This window comes from Solanum pennellii, chromosome 11 (genome assembly GCF_001406875.1).
Source record: "Solanum pennellii chromosome 11, SPENNV200".
NCBI classification, from domain to species: Eukaryota; Viridiplantae; Streptophyta; class Magnoliopsida; order Solanales; family Solanaceae; genus Solanum; species Solanum pennellii.
In genome coordinates, this window is record NC_028647.1 from 46061294 (window position 1) to 46076953 (window position 15660).

At 38.9% G+C, this 15660-nt stretch overlaps 1 protein-coding gene across 2 annotated transcripts; it reads right to left on the bottom strand.

Moving 5' to 3' along the window:
• Positions 1-629: 629 nt before the first annotated feature.
• Positions 630-2762, bottom strand: LOC107004989 (transcription termination factor MTERF6, chloroplastic/mitochondrial). 2 transcript variants are annotated; one of them, XM_015203434.2, is made up of 2 exons: positions 2630-2762; positions 630-1896 (listed from the first exon to the last, which is right to left on the bottom strand). In XM_015203434.2, exon 2 carries the CDS (start codon positions 1889-1891, stop codon positions 905-907), a length of 987 nt encoding a protein of 328 aa, XP_015058920.1. In that variant the 5' UTR covers positions 1892-1896; positions 2630-2762; the 3' UTR covers positions 630-904. The 2 variants fall into 2 exon arrangements, with proteins under 2 accessions (XP_015058920.1, XP_015058921.1); XM_015203435.2 differs by lacking the exon at positions 2630-2762 and adding an exon at positions 2432-2623 and having other exon boundaries at positions 713-1896.
• Between the last annotated feature and the right edge of the window lie 12898 nt (positions 2763-15660).

A 15660-nucleotide genomic window follows, 5' to 3' on the forward strand; every position in this document is an offset into this window, starting at 1 on the left:
AAAATATTTATCGCTTCTAGAATTCTTCACAATTTTTTTTGCAATTTGAGAAGACAACACCGACACTTTTGAATGCAATAAGAAAAATTAGAGATGAGCTTCAACTGTATTTAAACTTAACGAAAAACAAAAAACACTAGAATCATATTTCACTAAGTTGTCTTACATACTTTTGTAATTTTAGAGAAATATTAATTTATAATATCAAAGGACCATATATTTTTATAGGGATCTTCCAAAAATATATTATCTTGTTGAAATAAGTGATTTTTTTCATTGGTTCAAGTCGGAATTGAAGAAAAATATTATCATACAAAGTTTATCAAAAATACCGAGTATTAATTTACAGAGGTTGTGATGTAGTTTCCATTCAACCCTCCAAATGTATGTATTGATTTTTGACTCCCTCTCACTCTAAGCAACATTGCATGCTCTGACTTTGCTAAATATTGCAAAAAAAAAAAGAAAATAAAAAAATCAGTTAGATGTGACACTTTGGCTGATGTAAATGATGGTTTTGATGCATCTCTGGTAGCATTCACTGATTGATGCTTCCAAATTAGATAATCAAACTAAAAAAAACATAATACATTAACATGACCCTCGTAATGTAAAGGAAAGTACCAAACTGAATAATCCATTTTTCATATCCCCTAATTACCTATTGTCCTTTTGTTTTCATTAAGCACTATAAGAAAAACATTAAACAGAATAAAACCAACAATTGCAGAAGTAACAAATGAGTGATTTACCAATAATAGTTTCTCAGAAGACCAAATGACCACAAAAGGTGGAAAAAGACAACTCATTCCTATAGCCTAAAGGTCTTTAAGATTGATACAAGTTGAATCTCGAGATATATACTCTACGAGAGAAAGGAAGGCGAAGCAAAACGGTCATACTTTCACTGAACTAGACCAAACTTGAATAGGAATTTCTTCTGATTACAGTCCAGCATTTCACTCAGTGTACAGCTTATGTTCTTCTGCATTAGAAGTTTTTGCCTCAACTGTAATCGTCTCTTCAAACTATGCCTAAAGTAGTCCGGATAATCAACAACTTCATCAAGTCCCCTCCCCATGACATCTATCAGAAACTTAATCCTTGGCTCTAAAGAGTTGCTAACACTCTTTATCAGAACAGGAGGATAACAGGTGACGACAGCTGCTATTTGTCCAACTCCAAAACCCCGTGATGTCAAGTAGGACAGGTTAGGTTTCAGAATCTTGTTCACATCTCTACACAAAACTTCAGGGTAATTAACTAGCACTTTTTGGAGATCCATATCTGTTAAACCTATCGATTTCAAGAACTCTGAAGTAGGACGCAGCCGCTTATCAACACTATAGCCCATAATGTATGGATGCTTCACTAGAACTTTACCAATCATACCGTCTTTCGCCAGATTAAGACTCGAAAGGAATTCCACCATCTGTGAAAGCTTATGCTCTATGCTGTAGCTTATAATCCTTGGGTTGATCAGTATCATCTTACCGAGTTGTTTCTCAGTAACGCCAAGAGCCTCAAAGAAACCTAAGAGTGGACAGAGCTTTTCTTCCACACTGTGAGCGAGTATGTGAGGAAATTTAGTTATGGCAGAAGCAACCTCCTGTGGTTTTGATCCGAGTGTTTCAAGACAGTTAACCATTGGGAAAAGTTTCTCATGCAAGCCTAGAGTAAGGATTTTGGGACATTTCCGAACAACAGAAGGAAGTTTTCTCTCTTGGATGCCTATGCTTCTCAAGTAATCCCAGTTTTCAGACGCCTTTTCTCTTTGCACACCCTCAAGCCGTTTGCACTTTTGGAACATTTCATTAATACTTGTATCATCAAATCCCTTATCTTTGAAGAACCACATAATGCCAGAACTGTGGCTGTTTGAAGTCTCCATATTTCCTACACAAACACCAAATGTGTGAAACAGACTTGTAGTAAATAATAATATCAAACACGGGGAATTAGCAACCTAGTTACATCACATATTACAATGAAGAAGTTGAGAAGATAAACAAAGTATTGACGGATATTTTCAACATTATACATGAGTTGGAACAAATAAACCAGCTCCAATGTCAGATGCATCCTTATTCCATTCTCATTTGCAACAACTTATCTGCTATGTGAATATCAAAAAAATCATTTTTTCCCTATCTTCCCATCTCAACATTCAAGTGATTCGTCTAATGAACTAGTTATAACCCAGATATATATTTTTCTGACAAAAGAATTTGGAAAAGGAAACAAGATTGAGGCTAAGCAAGTTAAATTGTTCAAATACAAACAGATAACCGCATTAATGTACATTGTCTATGATCATTCTTATTTACCGACACCTCGAAATATGACTTAAAACAAAACCAAAGATTAAAAGAACAAATAAAACTGGAAAAAAAAAAAACTTTCGAGAGATAAGTATGGAATTTTGATGTACATGCTGAAATGGGAGAATGGATAATGAATCAGAAAAATAGTGGTTATCATCCAATATACTTCAATAAACAAATCCCAACACCGAAAAATCAGAATTGGGGAGTTGGTGCTAGGAATCAGATAAAACAAACAATTATAGAGTTATCAAAATAAATTGAGAGCAATTTGGTATATCCACATTTAGGGCACAGAGAGGAACCTGAAGACGAAGAAGAAGAACAGTTTGAGTTGGTATTGGACTTCACAACTAGCGAACGGATAAGCTGCCTCTACAGCTCTACTGATGAGGGGACAAAACTTCCCTTTCATATTCAAACCCTTTCAACTTTTAAACTTGACACTTTACTCCTATGTACTTTTCAAATACCACATTTTCTCAATTTTCATTTAAATTTATTTGGAATTGGTGTAATTACTAAGATAGTTGTAGTTTAATAATTACGTTGACTTGTTTATTTATAATAATGTAATTACAAGTGTATGATTTAATTGCACAAATATAATCTATATTGAATTTTAAAATAAAAATTAATTATTTAAAATTAAAAATTTATATATGTAATTTAATACTCCCTCTCTTTCACAAAGAATGATCTGATTTGAATTAACACGGAGTTTAAGAATATAAAGTATCTTGTGGTCCTAAATTAAATATACAAAATTGTCCTTTGATCGTGTGGCTTTAAACATGCCAATAGAAAACTGATTTTAAAATGATACAAAAAAAAAGAAATTATTCTTTTTTTAAACGGACTAAAAAAGAAATGAAGTGATTCTTTTGTTAAGTACTATAAATATGAGAAACTGGTCACATATAAACCCCGTGTTGAATACTTTCTGGATCAATGCTCTCGCTTGGCGGAGAAGTACCTTGTTTATGTACATCTTCTCTCTTATTCTAATCAGACTTAGCTCTTGCTTTTTGTGCTTTTTTTTCCCGAGTATATTGGTTTTGCTTCTGATGATTGCTGCGTTTTTAATGTTTATTGTAATGCATACTATTGTCGGTACCAGAACATCAGTTTTATGATTATCAACCTTCTTTTCATTTTAAACACTAATCTGATCTAAAAGAAAGTGAAATGTTACTGAATGATGTATTAATTTTTTCCATGTCGGATAATTTTGGTAGTAGGTTGTCCTCCTCGATTTGTTGGAGGTGTTTTTAAGTTCCAAATTTAATACAATGAGATGGTTAGTTGAGCATTATTCGCTTGCGCATATTTGATTTAAAATATGTGCAGGGGTCTAGGAATATGACTCCAACACCGGTGGGTCATGCCAAACCATACAACTTTAAGTACAGAGGCGGACCCACACTATATGGAAGTAGTGCACGTGCACTCACTCGTTGATTTTCGAAAAAATCGTATATATGTATATCTATTTTGAAAAACAGATAGAATTTATGATATATTTAACCATGCACCCATAAAAAGCATAGATTCACCCTTGCGCTTTTGGCAGAAGCTAGAGATTTCACCCTTCAGAGTAGGGTTTGAATCCAACTAAAGCACCCATTTTAATTGTTTTTATTTTAAGCTTAGCTTAAAGGTCATATTTTAAGCTTAGCTTAAATTGACGCACCCAAAGTCTTCAAATCACGGTTCGCCTCTGTTTAAGGATATCGAGGATATTGTTGGGAATAAATTCGTAACAGAAATAATATTTGCAGTAATAAAGGCAATAAATGTGGAACACAACAATACGGTTAATCAACGAGAATAAAAGAGAAATAATGACACCAAGATTTTACGTGGAAATCCTCATAAATAAGGGAAAAACCACGACCTGAGAGGAGCAACGAATATCACTATAGTAAGGATTTTACACTTGTATGTCTGAGTAAAACTCCAAAGACCACTACACATTCAAAAGAAATAACACTCTTTTGATTTTTCCACCTCACTACAATATCGCTCACACTCTCTATTTTTCCTCACAGATTATTTTTCTCTGTGATGCCTCACTCTTCTTTCTCTCCTTTGTAATTCTTTTTGGTGCATTTTGAAATGAGCAAGAGCTCTCTATTTATAGGAAAATCTACTCCTAATGATGTCACCAATGACATCACAAGAAACACAAGATTTCAACATTTTCACCTATGTAGAAATCTTGCTAAGATTTTAGTTGAAAAAAGAAATGGTGAGCTTTGAATTTTGTTGCAACATTTGTTGACTTTAACAATAATCAACAAACAAAATTCAACCATTTTTGCTATGTTTATCTACAATGGGTATGGACTCCACAAATCTCCCCCTCCAGACCCATTCACCCTGAAGGAGGTAGCTCTAGGTTTCTAGCTTGAGTACATGCCGACAAGTTCTTTGCATAGCTCAAACTTGTCCCTTGATACCACCTTGGTCAGCATATCTGAAGGGTTTTCACTAGTAGGGATCTTCATGACCTGCATAGATCCGTCCTCTATCTTTTCACGAATCCAGTGATATCTCACGTCAATATGCTTCGTCCTTGCATGGTACATGGTGTTCTTGCTCAGGTCTATTGCACTCTGACTGTCATAATAGACGACATACTCAATCTGATGCAATCAAGTTCTTGAAGAAATCGTTTCAGCCATACCATCTCTTTGCCAGCTTCAGTAGCTGCAATATATTCTGCCTCAGTTGTAGAGAGTGCGACACACTTCTGCAACTTTGATTGCCATGATATAGCTCCCCCTGAAAATGTAAACAAATATCCAGTAGTGGATTTTCTATTATCGAGGTCCCCTGCCATATCAGCATCAGTATAGCCCTTCAAGATTGGATCAGATCCTTTAAAACACAAGCAATCTCTTGTGGTACCTCTTAGATACCCTAGTATCCACTTAACTGCCTCCCAGTGTTCTTTTCCAGGATTTTCAAGGAATCTGCTAACAACACCAACTGCATGAGCAATATCAGGTCTTGTACACACCATCGCATACATCAAACTCCCCACTGCTGAAGAATAAGGAACTTTAGTCATTCCCTCTTTCTCCTCTTTTGTTGTAGGACACATCTGTTTGCTCAACTTCAGATGACTCGCAAGAGGCGTGCTAACAGGTTTAGCACTCTTCATGTTGAAGCGTTCTAGTACACGTTCAATGTACTTCTCTTGAGATAGCCACAACTTTCTTTTTGTTCGTTCTCGAACAATCTTCATCCCTAGAATTTGTTGTGCTGGGCCCAAGTCTTTCATGTCAAATGACTTGGACAAATCTTTCTTCAATTTTGCAATCAGCTCTTTGTCTTGTCCTTTCTTTTGTTCGAAGCCTTTTACAACCAATCGAGCTTTGTACCTAACCAACTTGCCATTTCCATCTTTCTTGAGTTTAAAGACCCACTTGCACTTAAGTGCACTTTTTCCTTTTGGAAGTTCAACTAGCTGGTATGTGCCATTTTTCTGTAGAGATCCCATCTCTTCGTGCATGGCTTTCATCCATTGGCTCTTTTCTGGATGAGACAACACTTCCTTAAGACTTTCTGGCTCACCTTCATCATTGATAAGGACATATTCTGAGGAAGGGTATTTGGTTGATTCTACCCTTTGTCTTTCTGATCTCCTCAGAGGTTGAGATTGTTCTTCATCTTCTGGGTACTCCATTTGCTCGGTATTATCACCAAGTTGCTCCCCCTGCTCAACAATATCATCAAGTTGCTCTTCATGCTCAGCAACTTCATCAATCGTACTTTCTGCACTTATGGGATGGTTAGAAGAAGAAGGAATGGTAACAAGATTAGGAACTATACCATTCTTTTTCTTGGCCTTCTCGGATAGATCATCAGCAGTTCCAACTTCACTTTCTCGAAAGATTACATCTCTACTTCTGATGACCTTCTTCTTTACAAGATCCCATAGTCTGTACCCGAACTCTTCATCTCCATATCCGATGAATATGCAAGGAACTGATTTATCATCTAGCTTGGTTCTTTGCTCCTTCGGTACATGTGCAAAAGCTTTGCAACCGAACACCTTTAGGTGCGAGTAAGACAACTCTTTGTTGGTCCAAACTCTCTCCGGAATGTCAAACTCCAACGGAACTGATGGACTACGATTGATAAGATAACACGCTGTCCGAACTGCTTCACCCCAGAATGTCTTGGGTAATTTAGCCATTCTGAGCATGCTTCTCACCTTCTCAACAATGGTGCGATTCATTCTCTCAGCTACACCATTGTGTTGTGGGGTTCCAGGAACTGTCTTTTCATGTCTGATTCCATGGTTTGAACAGTACTCTTCAAATTCTCTTGAAGTGTACTCACCTCCATTGTCGGTTCGGAGACGTTTTAGCTTTCGACCTGTCTCTCTTTCTATCAGAGCATGAAACTTTTGAAATACTTGAAACACCTGATCTTTGGTTCTCAAGATATAAACCCACAATTTTCGAGAAGCGTCATCAATAAAGGTAACAAAGTATTTATTACCTCCTATCGATTCTATCTCCATTGGACCACAAACATCAGAATATACCAAATCAAGTATATTCGACTTTCTTTCAGATGATGTCTTAAATGAGACTCTATGCTGTTTACCAAATAAGCAGTAGTTACACGATTTTATCGTTGTACCTTTGGCAAAAGAGATGAGTGACTTTTTGGAAAGAATTTGCAATCCTTTCTCGCTCATATGACCCATTCTTTTATGCCATAAATCTGCAGAATTTTCTTCGTGAGCCGCATTTAATTCACCTTGGCATATTTCTGCATTTGTCCTGTATAACGTGCCACGAGCAACTCCTTTTGCAATCACCAATGCCCCTTTGGTGAGTCTCCATTTTTTATTTGCAAAGTAGTTCTCATATCCATCTTGGTCCAAAGCAATTCCCGAGATCAAGTTCATCCGCAAATCAGGTACGTGGCGCACATCTTTCAACACTAATGTGCATCCAACATTTGTTTTTAAGCAAATGTCTCCGATCCCCGCAATCTTTGAGTAACTTGTGTTACCCATTTTCACATTGCCATAATCACCGGCTACATATCTGCAAAAAAGATCTCTTACCGGTGTGGCATGATAAGATGCTGCTGTGTCGACCACCCATTCCGACTCTATACCTGCCAAGTGCATGCATTCTTCTTCCTCATTTATGAGGAGAACAACATCGTCATTATTTTGCACCATGGCAGCTGTGTTGTCATCATTCTTCTGGCCGCTGCTTTCCCCTTTGCCCCTTTTTAGATTTGGACAATCTCTTTTGAAGTGTCCTGGTTGATCGCAATTGTAGCAATTTCTGGCCTTCGATTTTGATCGGACCTTGGACTTTCCACGAGCTCCGGATCTACCATAGTTACTTGAGCTCCTTTGGTAACTTCTGCCTCTACTTTCCGTGATGAGAGCCTGTCCGTGATTTTCAGGCCTTTTTCTCATCTTCTCATTAAGCAAAAGGGCTGATGTGACATCCTTCAACTCAATAGAGTCCTTACCATGTAAAATGGTTGTTGATAAAGTATCGTAGGAAGATGGCAACGAGTTTAGGAGCACTATGGCTTTATCTTCATCCTCGATCTTTACTCCGAGGTTTGCTAGCTGCGTGATTAGTCCATTAAGTACATTTAAATGAGACAAAAAATTTGTACCTTCACCCATATGTAGCGCATATAACTGCTTCTTTAGGTACAATTTATTTGTCAGCGTTTTGGACATGTATAGATTTTCTAACTTTGTCCAAATGCCACATGCACTCTCTTCATCGATGATGTTATTAACTACATCATCTGTTAAGTGCAATCTGATTGCACTAGCAGCCTTTTCATCCATTTCTTCCCAATCCTCAAGTTTCATGGATTCGGGCTTTTTGGATTTGCCGCCTAGTGCCTTGTGCAAACCCTGTTGGATGAGCAAGTCTTTCATCCTTCTCTGCCACGTTGAGAAACCGCTATCACCGTTGAATTTTGCTACCTCGTACTTTACTCCAGACATTTTTTTTATTGAGTATAGTACAATAAGCTGCAAAAAATATTTCTGTAAATGAGCAGAACCTGTGCTCTGATACTAATTGTTGGGAATAAATCCGTAACAGAAATAATATTTGCGGTAATAAAGGCAATAAATGCGGAACACAACAATACGGTTAATCAACGAGAATAAAAGAGAAATAATGACACCAAGATTTTACGTGGAAACCCTCATAAATAAGGGAAAAACCACGACCTGAGAGGAGCAACGAATATCACTATAGTAAGGATTTTACACTTGTATGTCTGAGTAAAACTCCAAAGACCACTACACATTCAAAAGAAATAACACTCTTTTGATTTTTCCACCTCACTACAATATCGCTCACACTCTCTATTTTTCCTCACAGATTATTTTTCTCTGTGATGCCTCACTCTTCTTTCTCTCCTTTGTAATTCTTTTTGGTGCATTTTGAAATGAGCAAGAGCTCTCTATTTATAGGAAAATCTACTCCTAATGATGTCACCAATGACATCACAAGAAACACAAGATTTCAACATTTTCACCTATGTAGAAATCTTGCTAAGATTTTAGTTGAAAAAAGAAATGGTGAGCTTTGAATTTTGTTGCAACATTTGTTGACTTTAACAATAATCAACAAACGAAAATGCAACCATTTTTGCTATGTTTATCTACAATGGGTATGGACTCCATAGATATTACCCACAAGTTTCAGCCATACATGCTGATTAAACTTACCAAGTAAGGGAGAATGTTCAGTTGCGGAACCAATGAAGCTATTACGATCAAAACATGGGATTTCTTTTGGCCAGCTTGCAATGCATGTTCTGTCCATCCATCTAGATTTTGTGTGTGTATATATATATATATGTTTTTTTTTGGTTGGATTAGATCCTATTTCTCTCTCTTAGCATTTTCCACTTAAATAGTTAATAAAATTTGCAGAAGGAGCTTGAAATAATGACAGATGATAATCCACATCCATGTTTGATGTAGTTAAAGGTGTTCTGTTTTCAAAATATACTTGCAGTTGTGTATGATGCAACGCCAACTCAATATTTGTCGCACGTCATTCCTGGTATTTAAAATACTTAAATAAATCTTCATCTGCTATAGTTGAGGGCTACCAGGTTTTGTGTGCTTTAATTTTTACTTGTCATCTGTAGGAAAGTTTTAGATGAGAGGATAGAATAAAGGTGGCTCTTCACTTGGTTGCATGAGAAGAGATTTGCAATTGGTCGTATGGAGCCTTCTGCCATAATGATTGACAAGGTAACGTCCAAATGTTATGGATCTCGTTCCTTGAACTCTCTGCTCATCCATTTCTTTAAGGAGTTCAACATAAAAGTAGTGGACTTTTTTCCCCTGGTTCGTGTAAGAGACATCCCTCATAATATTCCTCGTGATGCTCCCGAGGCTGATAATGTTACTGAGACTTTAAAAGATGATGCTTACGCATTTGGTATTCTACTTTTGAAGTTGATTACCAATAACAAAAATATTGAAGGTCCATATTATTGGTGGATTATGGAGGAGCTACAAGGTGGTAAAAGATCGATAGTGGATGAATCAGCTCTGGTAAATTGTGATGGTGTGCTCGCTTGTGGAATCTCAAAACTAGCAGCAGAATGTCTGGATGAGGATCCAAATGCTCGCCCAGATATGAAGAATGTCTTTGCCCGCTTGACCAATTTGGTAAGCAAAGCAACTTGAACCATGGAAGAGCAAAATGAATTGTTTTGTTAAGCCTGTTGTAGTTGATTAACTCGACATGTATAGCAGATTACATGCGTTGACAAAAATATGATGTTTAACAAAGAGATATATGGGACTAGTAGCTCTGGCAAAGTGGATTATTTGGGTCACCCTCAAAAAAAAAAAGTGGATTATTTGGGTCACTACATGAATTATGATATGTTTAACTTTTAACCTATGTTGCTCAGACTCTTCAAAAATATCATCTGGTGTATCAGTGCCTTCAAAGTAGTGCGTTTTTGTAGGAACCGAATGGGTGCAACAACATTTTTGGAGCAACTTAGAACTTTAACAACATTGTTTTTTAGTTTGCATATTGTTTTGTTGAACATTTTACATTATTAATGTCCTTTAGCGCAAATCGGTCTTTATAATTCCAATTGCATAGAGTGGATTTAATTTCCATTAGTTTGGATCTCAGGGTTCTCTGTTTCTCTTCTTTTTCGAGCAGAAATACACTCACCTGGTTATAAATGTGAACTTGTTGGCTATTCTTTTTGGATACAGATATCCAAAACTGATCCTGGGCAGCGTCAAGTTCGCGATGTTTTCAGCGAGAGACCAGGAGAACAGTTTCGGCAAACAAGAATGATTAGTGTTCTCACCTTAGCATTAGCAGTTGGTGGCTTGGGAATCCTCTTGTTTAAGAAGGCACTGATACTTCATTCCAACATCTTCTCACTGTTGGAGATATTTCGCTTTATATGTAAGTGCATGCATATTCTATTGGTATGATCACTCTTATATTATTTCTTGTCAGTCTCAGCAACATGGTCACTCGTGAAGTTGGAAAAATATGTGTTGTGCGAGATCTATATGAAACATTGCAGTTAGGGGCTTCCCCAACTGCAGAACACGACTTTTTAGAGCCACTATAGGAGCCATTCGCAAACCCAAGGATCTAACAATCCCATTTGAGCTTTGTCAAGTGTCACGTCCCGCCACATGACAATTAAATTTGCGTCCGGAAGGGTCTAGAGTTGTGGAGAGGTTTGCGGAGAACTCTAGAACCTTCTAGATTAATCAAGAAGGCTTAGAATTCTCTAGAATAACTTAGATTATTCAAGAAAGTCTTAGAAAGTGTAGACTTTTCTACGATAGGGACCAAACTTTTATGTAATTTTAAAATTAAACTTAGGCCCCTAGGTTGTAGGAAAAATTAGAAGGGACCTTCGTTTGCTAGGAATCAAGCAAGTTGTAAAGCAATCTTCCAAAGCAATACAAAAGTCTTCAAAGCTTTCTTTCTTGTTCTTTATAAGTATTTCCAAGCATTCTCTTATCGATCTTAGTATAAAAGGGCTTACTTGAGCTTACAAGATCGTGAAAGATTCGTGAGTAAGTTGTCAAGTGCCGCACGGAGCTTTAGCAAAAACTCTAAGTCCATGACAACGTGGTATCAGAGTAAGGTTTGATACTAAGGGAATGACTACCGAAGGGGACGTAAACGGCGCTAGCACCACCAACGTCCGTATGGATGGTGGAAAGAATAACTGAAAGGGGAAGAAACATCAAAAGGGTAATGAGGAGGTGTTGCCCAATCCCACACCTAGCGAGGCACTAACATCTCATCTGCCCTCGACTATCGAAGCAAGTGACGATGGATTGGGCGAAGACACCATAGACGTCACCGCTGGAGAAGAATGGGTCGCAAGGGTGGAAGTGGCAAGGCAGGCCGTGGAGATATTAAGTCGGCGCATGAATATGGCAGAAGACAAGTTCAAGACCCTTGAGGACTTCACCCTTGAGGAGACCGAGAACATCCGTAAGGAGTTGGAGGGCCGCCAGCAGGTTAAGTTCGAGATGAAGGAGGCCATCACTTCCTTGGAGTGTCGGCTTATGGATGTGCATAGCACGATCGAGACGCTGAAGGCCGAAGTAAAAACACTCAAGGAAGGCGTGGAAGTTGGAGGATCTTCGTCGTTCGACCGAGATAGGGAGGCCAAGGTGGAGGCTCCCAAGCCACCTATGTTCAAAGGCGTCCGTGACGCGCAAGAGCTGGAGAATTTCTTATGGCACTTGGAGAATTACTTCAAGTGCAACAGGATGAAGAGCGACGAGAGTAAGATCAACACCGCTGTGTTGTATCTTTCGGAGATGGGCATGCTGTGGTGGAGGCGTAAAGAGTCGGAAATAGGGAAGGGTTGTTGCACCATCAACACTTGGGAGCAATTCCGCGAGGAGTTAAAGAAAGTGTTCTTTCCTAACAACGTCATATATGAGGCGAAGCGCAAGTTTAGGGAGTTGAAGCAAACGGGTAGAATACATGCAGTGCAGGAGTACACCACCCTCACGCTTCAGATTCCCAACCTCACAAATGAAGATATGTTGTTCCACTTCATGGATGGGCTGCAGAATTTGGGTCAGGACGGAGTTGGAACGCCGACAGGTCAGGACTATTGATGAAGCCATCACACATGCCGAAGCTTTGACAGACTTCAGGCAAGAGAAGCCCAACAAAGTCGGAGGAGAAGAAGTGAGAGGTAGTCATGACCATGGTGGGGGAGATCGTGGCAAAGGCAAGGAGCAGCGGCCACATCCTAAGAAGCATGATACCTTTAAGTCCGATGGAAAGAAGTATGGACGTCATGGCGACACGGAGAAAAATATAGAGGTTGCCAAAAGAGGTGGTTACATATGCGGTGGGCCGTATGGCTATGCGAGGTGCCTTGAGCTGAAAAGCCTTGGTGCTATCCTGTGAGAGAGGAAAGAGAGGGAAGCACATGAGCAAGAACAAGGCGCGGAGATGACGCAGTTGGGCTTAATAAGATTATGTGGAGCTATCACTAAGCAACCAGAGAAGCTGAGAGTATGCGACGCGCAGTATGTCGACATCACGATCAATGGAAGACCCGCTCGTGCTATGGTCGACACAGGTGCAGAGATCAATATCATGACCAAGACGGCAGCGACAAGGTTGGGGCTGCGTTACAGTCCAATTAACGCCCAACACAGGACGGTCAATGCACCACTAACTCCCGTGAGTGGAGTCGCGCATGGAGTAAGCATCACGCTAGGCGAGTGGCAAGGAAAGACCAACTTCACTGTTGCTCCTTTAGATCTCTTTGACATTATTCTTGGCAAGAGTTCTTCTAGTAGTGCCACACAGTGATCGATCCTTACCTCCAACGACTTCTGGTCATGGAGTAAGGAGGAACATGCATGGTTCCCTTGGTTAAGGCACTGAAGATAGAAGGGCAGGTCCGACTAACAACCATGCAGCTCAAGAAAAATCCTAAGAAGGAGAAGTCGACATTTCTAGCCACCTTTACAAGTTCAAAAGTAGACAATGGTGCTAAGAAGACATTGCCACCGTGCACGAAGAAGATTCCAAAAGGGAATAATACTGTGATGCCAAGGAAGTTGTCGAGGCGTTTGCCTCCTAGGAAAGAGGTAGATCGTGAGGCCGAGATAGAAGAGATAAAGAAATATTTGAAGGAGTTTTACGAGGGCATTGATCGAGCCAATGGGCTATTGATCACGCGTACGAGAAGACAAGACTCGGTCGCTGATGAAGTGACGATGTGACGCGGTCGTCGCATCAATGTGTGGGGAAGAGTGTCACGTTCCGCCACATGACAATTGAATTTTGCGTCCGGATGGGAGCGGAAGGGTCTAGAGTTGTGGAGAGGTTTGCGAAGAACTCTAGAACCTTCTAGATTAATCAAGAAGGCTAGAAAGTTCCTTAGAATTCTCTAGAATAACTTATACTATTCAAGAAAGTCTAAGAAAGTGTAGACTTTTCTAGAATAATGATCAAAGTGTAAATAAGTAGAGACTTATATGTAATTTTAAAATTACACTTAGGCCCCTAGGTTTTAGTATAAATAGGAGGGACCTTCATTTGCTAAGAATCAAGCAAGTTGTAAAGCAATCTTCTAAAGCAATACAAAAGCCTTCTTCAAAGCTCTCTTTCTTATTCTTTCTAAGTATCTCCAAGCATTCTCTTAGCGATCTTAGTATAAAAGGTCTTACTTGAGCTTACAAGATCGTGAAAGATTCGTGAGTAAGTTGTCAAGTGCCGTACGGAGCTTTAGCAAAAACTCTAAGTCCGTGACACAAGGCTCTCATCAAAGCACCCAACATGTTCCAAATCAATTGACAATCTCCGAGCCGAATTAATCCCCTTTAATTAAATTCAATTAAACTAGTAGTACCTAGCATTCAAATGGTGTTAAGGGCTCTTTTATTTTCTTTCTACCTAATTTCATCCATCCATTGTCGTAAAAGGTCCCCATCTATGATTATAAAAAAAAACTATGGTTCAACTTCACGAGTGATTGTGTTGCTGAGAGACTGACAAGTTGGATATCACCACAATGTATTTAAAAGGTGATGCTAAACTATGCTGGCGGACTCAGAATGTGGATGATGAAAGTGCTAGTCGGCCTAGGGTTGATACTTAATTCAGAGATGAACCAATTTTCGAAGTCAAAATAGGTAAGGTTGGGACCCGTGCTGGAAATTATGGAAACAACTCCGTCAAAAGTTCAAAATAGGTAATGTCACAGCACGATCAGTTAACTGTATTTGGACACATCTCATAGGCTATCATGTTTAAGAAGAATGGCTTTGTGTAGATAGAAACATACCAGGTTGGAAGTACAAGTTGTCCATAGAAGTATCTCGATTTGAATTTTATATCCTTGAGTGCATGAGTGCAGCTAGGCTTGTAATGAATACCTTTTGCTTTGAGATCGTAACTAACGAAAGAAGTTAATGTAGCTTTTCATGTTAAAGCGTTCATTGCCAATACTTTTCTTCCTTTCTAGCCATTGAGGTGTGCAAGTACGATGAAAGTTTCATACTTCACTCTGTTGTGAGACAAGTCTTGTTCTAAATCCTTGCAATAGCGGACCAGACGTGAAAATAATATTAACTATATCTATTTGGGTGTGCACAAATAGACACTTAAACTTATATAAAGTTGAACAAGTTGACACATTAGTCCTATGTGGCACAATACACATAGGACTCCACGTAGGACGCAAATTGCCATGAAGGATGCCACATAGGATGTGTCTGTCTATTTGTTCAATTTTACACAAGTTTAAGTGTCTACTTGTGCACACTCAAAGTTGGAGGACATAAATTAGGGGTGGGCATTCAGTATTTCGGTTCGGTTTCGGTTTTTTTTTCGGTTTTTGATTTTTGTAAATTGCGTACCGAATACCGAACCAAAATATTTCGGTTCAGTTTTTGTTTATTCGGTTCGGTTTTTATCAATTTGGTTCAGTTTTTTATTTCGGTTTTTAATGGGCCTGCTTAGTGGGCTTTTTAAAATTTTAAACTTTACAATTTTTCAATTTTTTGTTCAGCCATCTATATATATAAAAAAAACACAATAAATTCACAATAACTAGTAATAAAAACAAAATCAGAAAAAAAAAGTCGAAAAAAAAATTAAAAAAACAAACGGACAAACCTGCTGGCTGCTGTCCTGACTCCTGCGCGGCTGCTGGCGGACGGCGCGACGCTGCTGCTGTTGGCTGCTTGACGGCGCGGCGCGGCGGCTGCTGCTGCTTCTTCTTCTGGCGGACGGCCGAGCGCCGGCGCTGCTGCAGTGCTGCTGCTTCT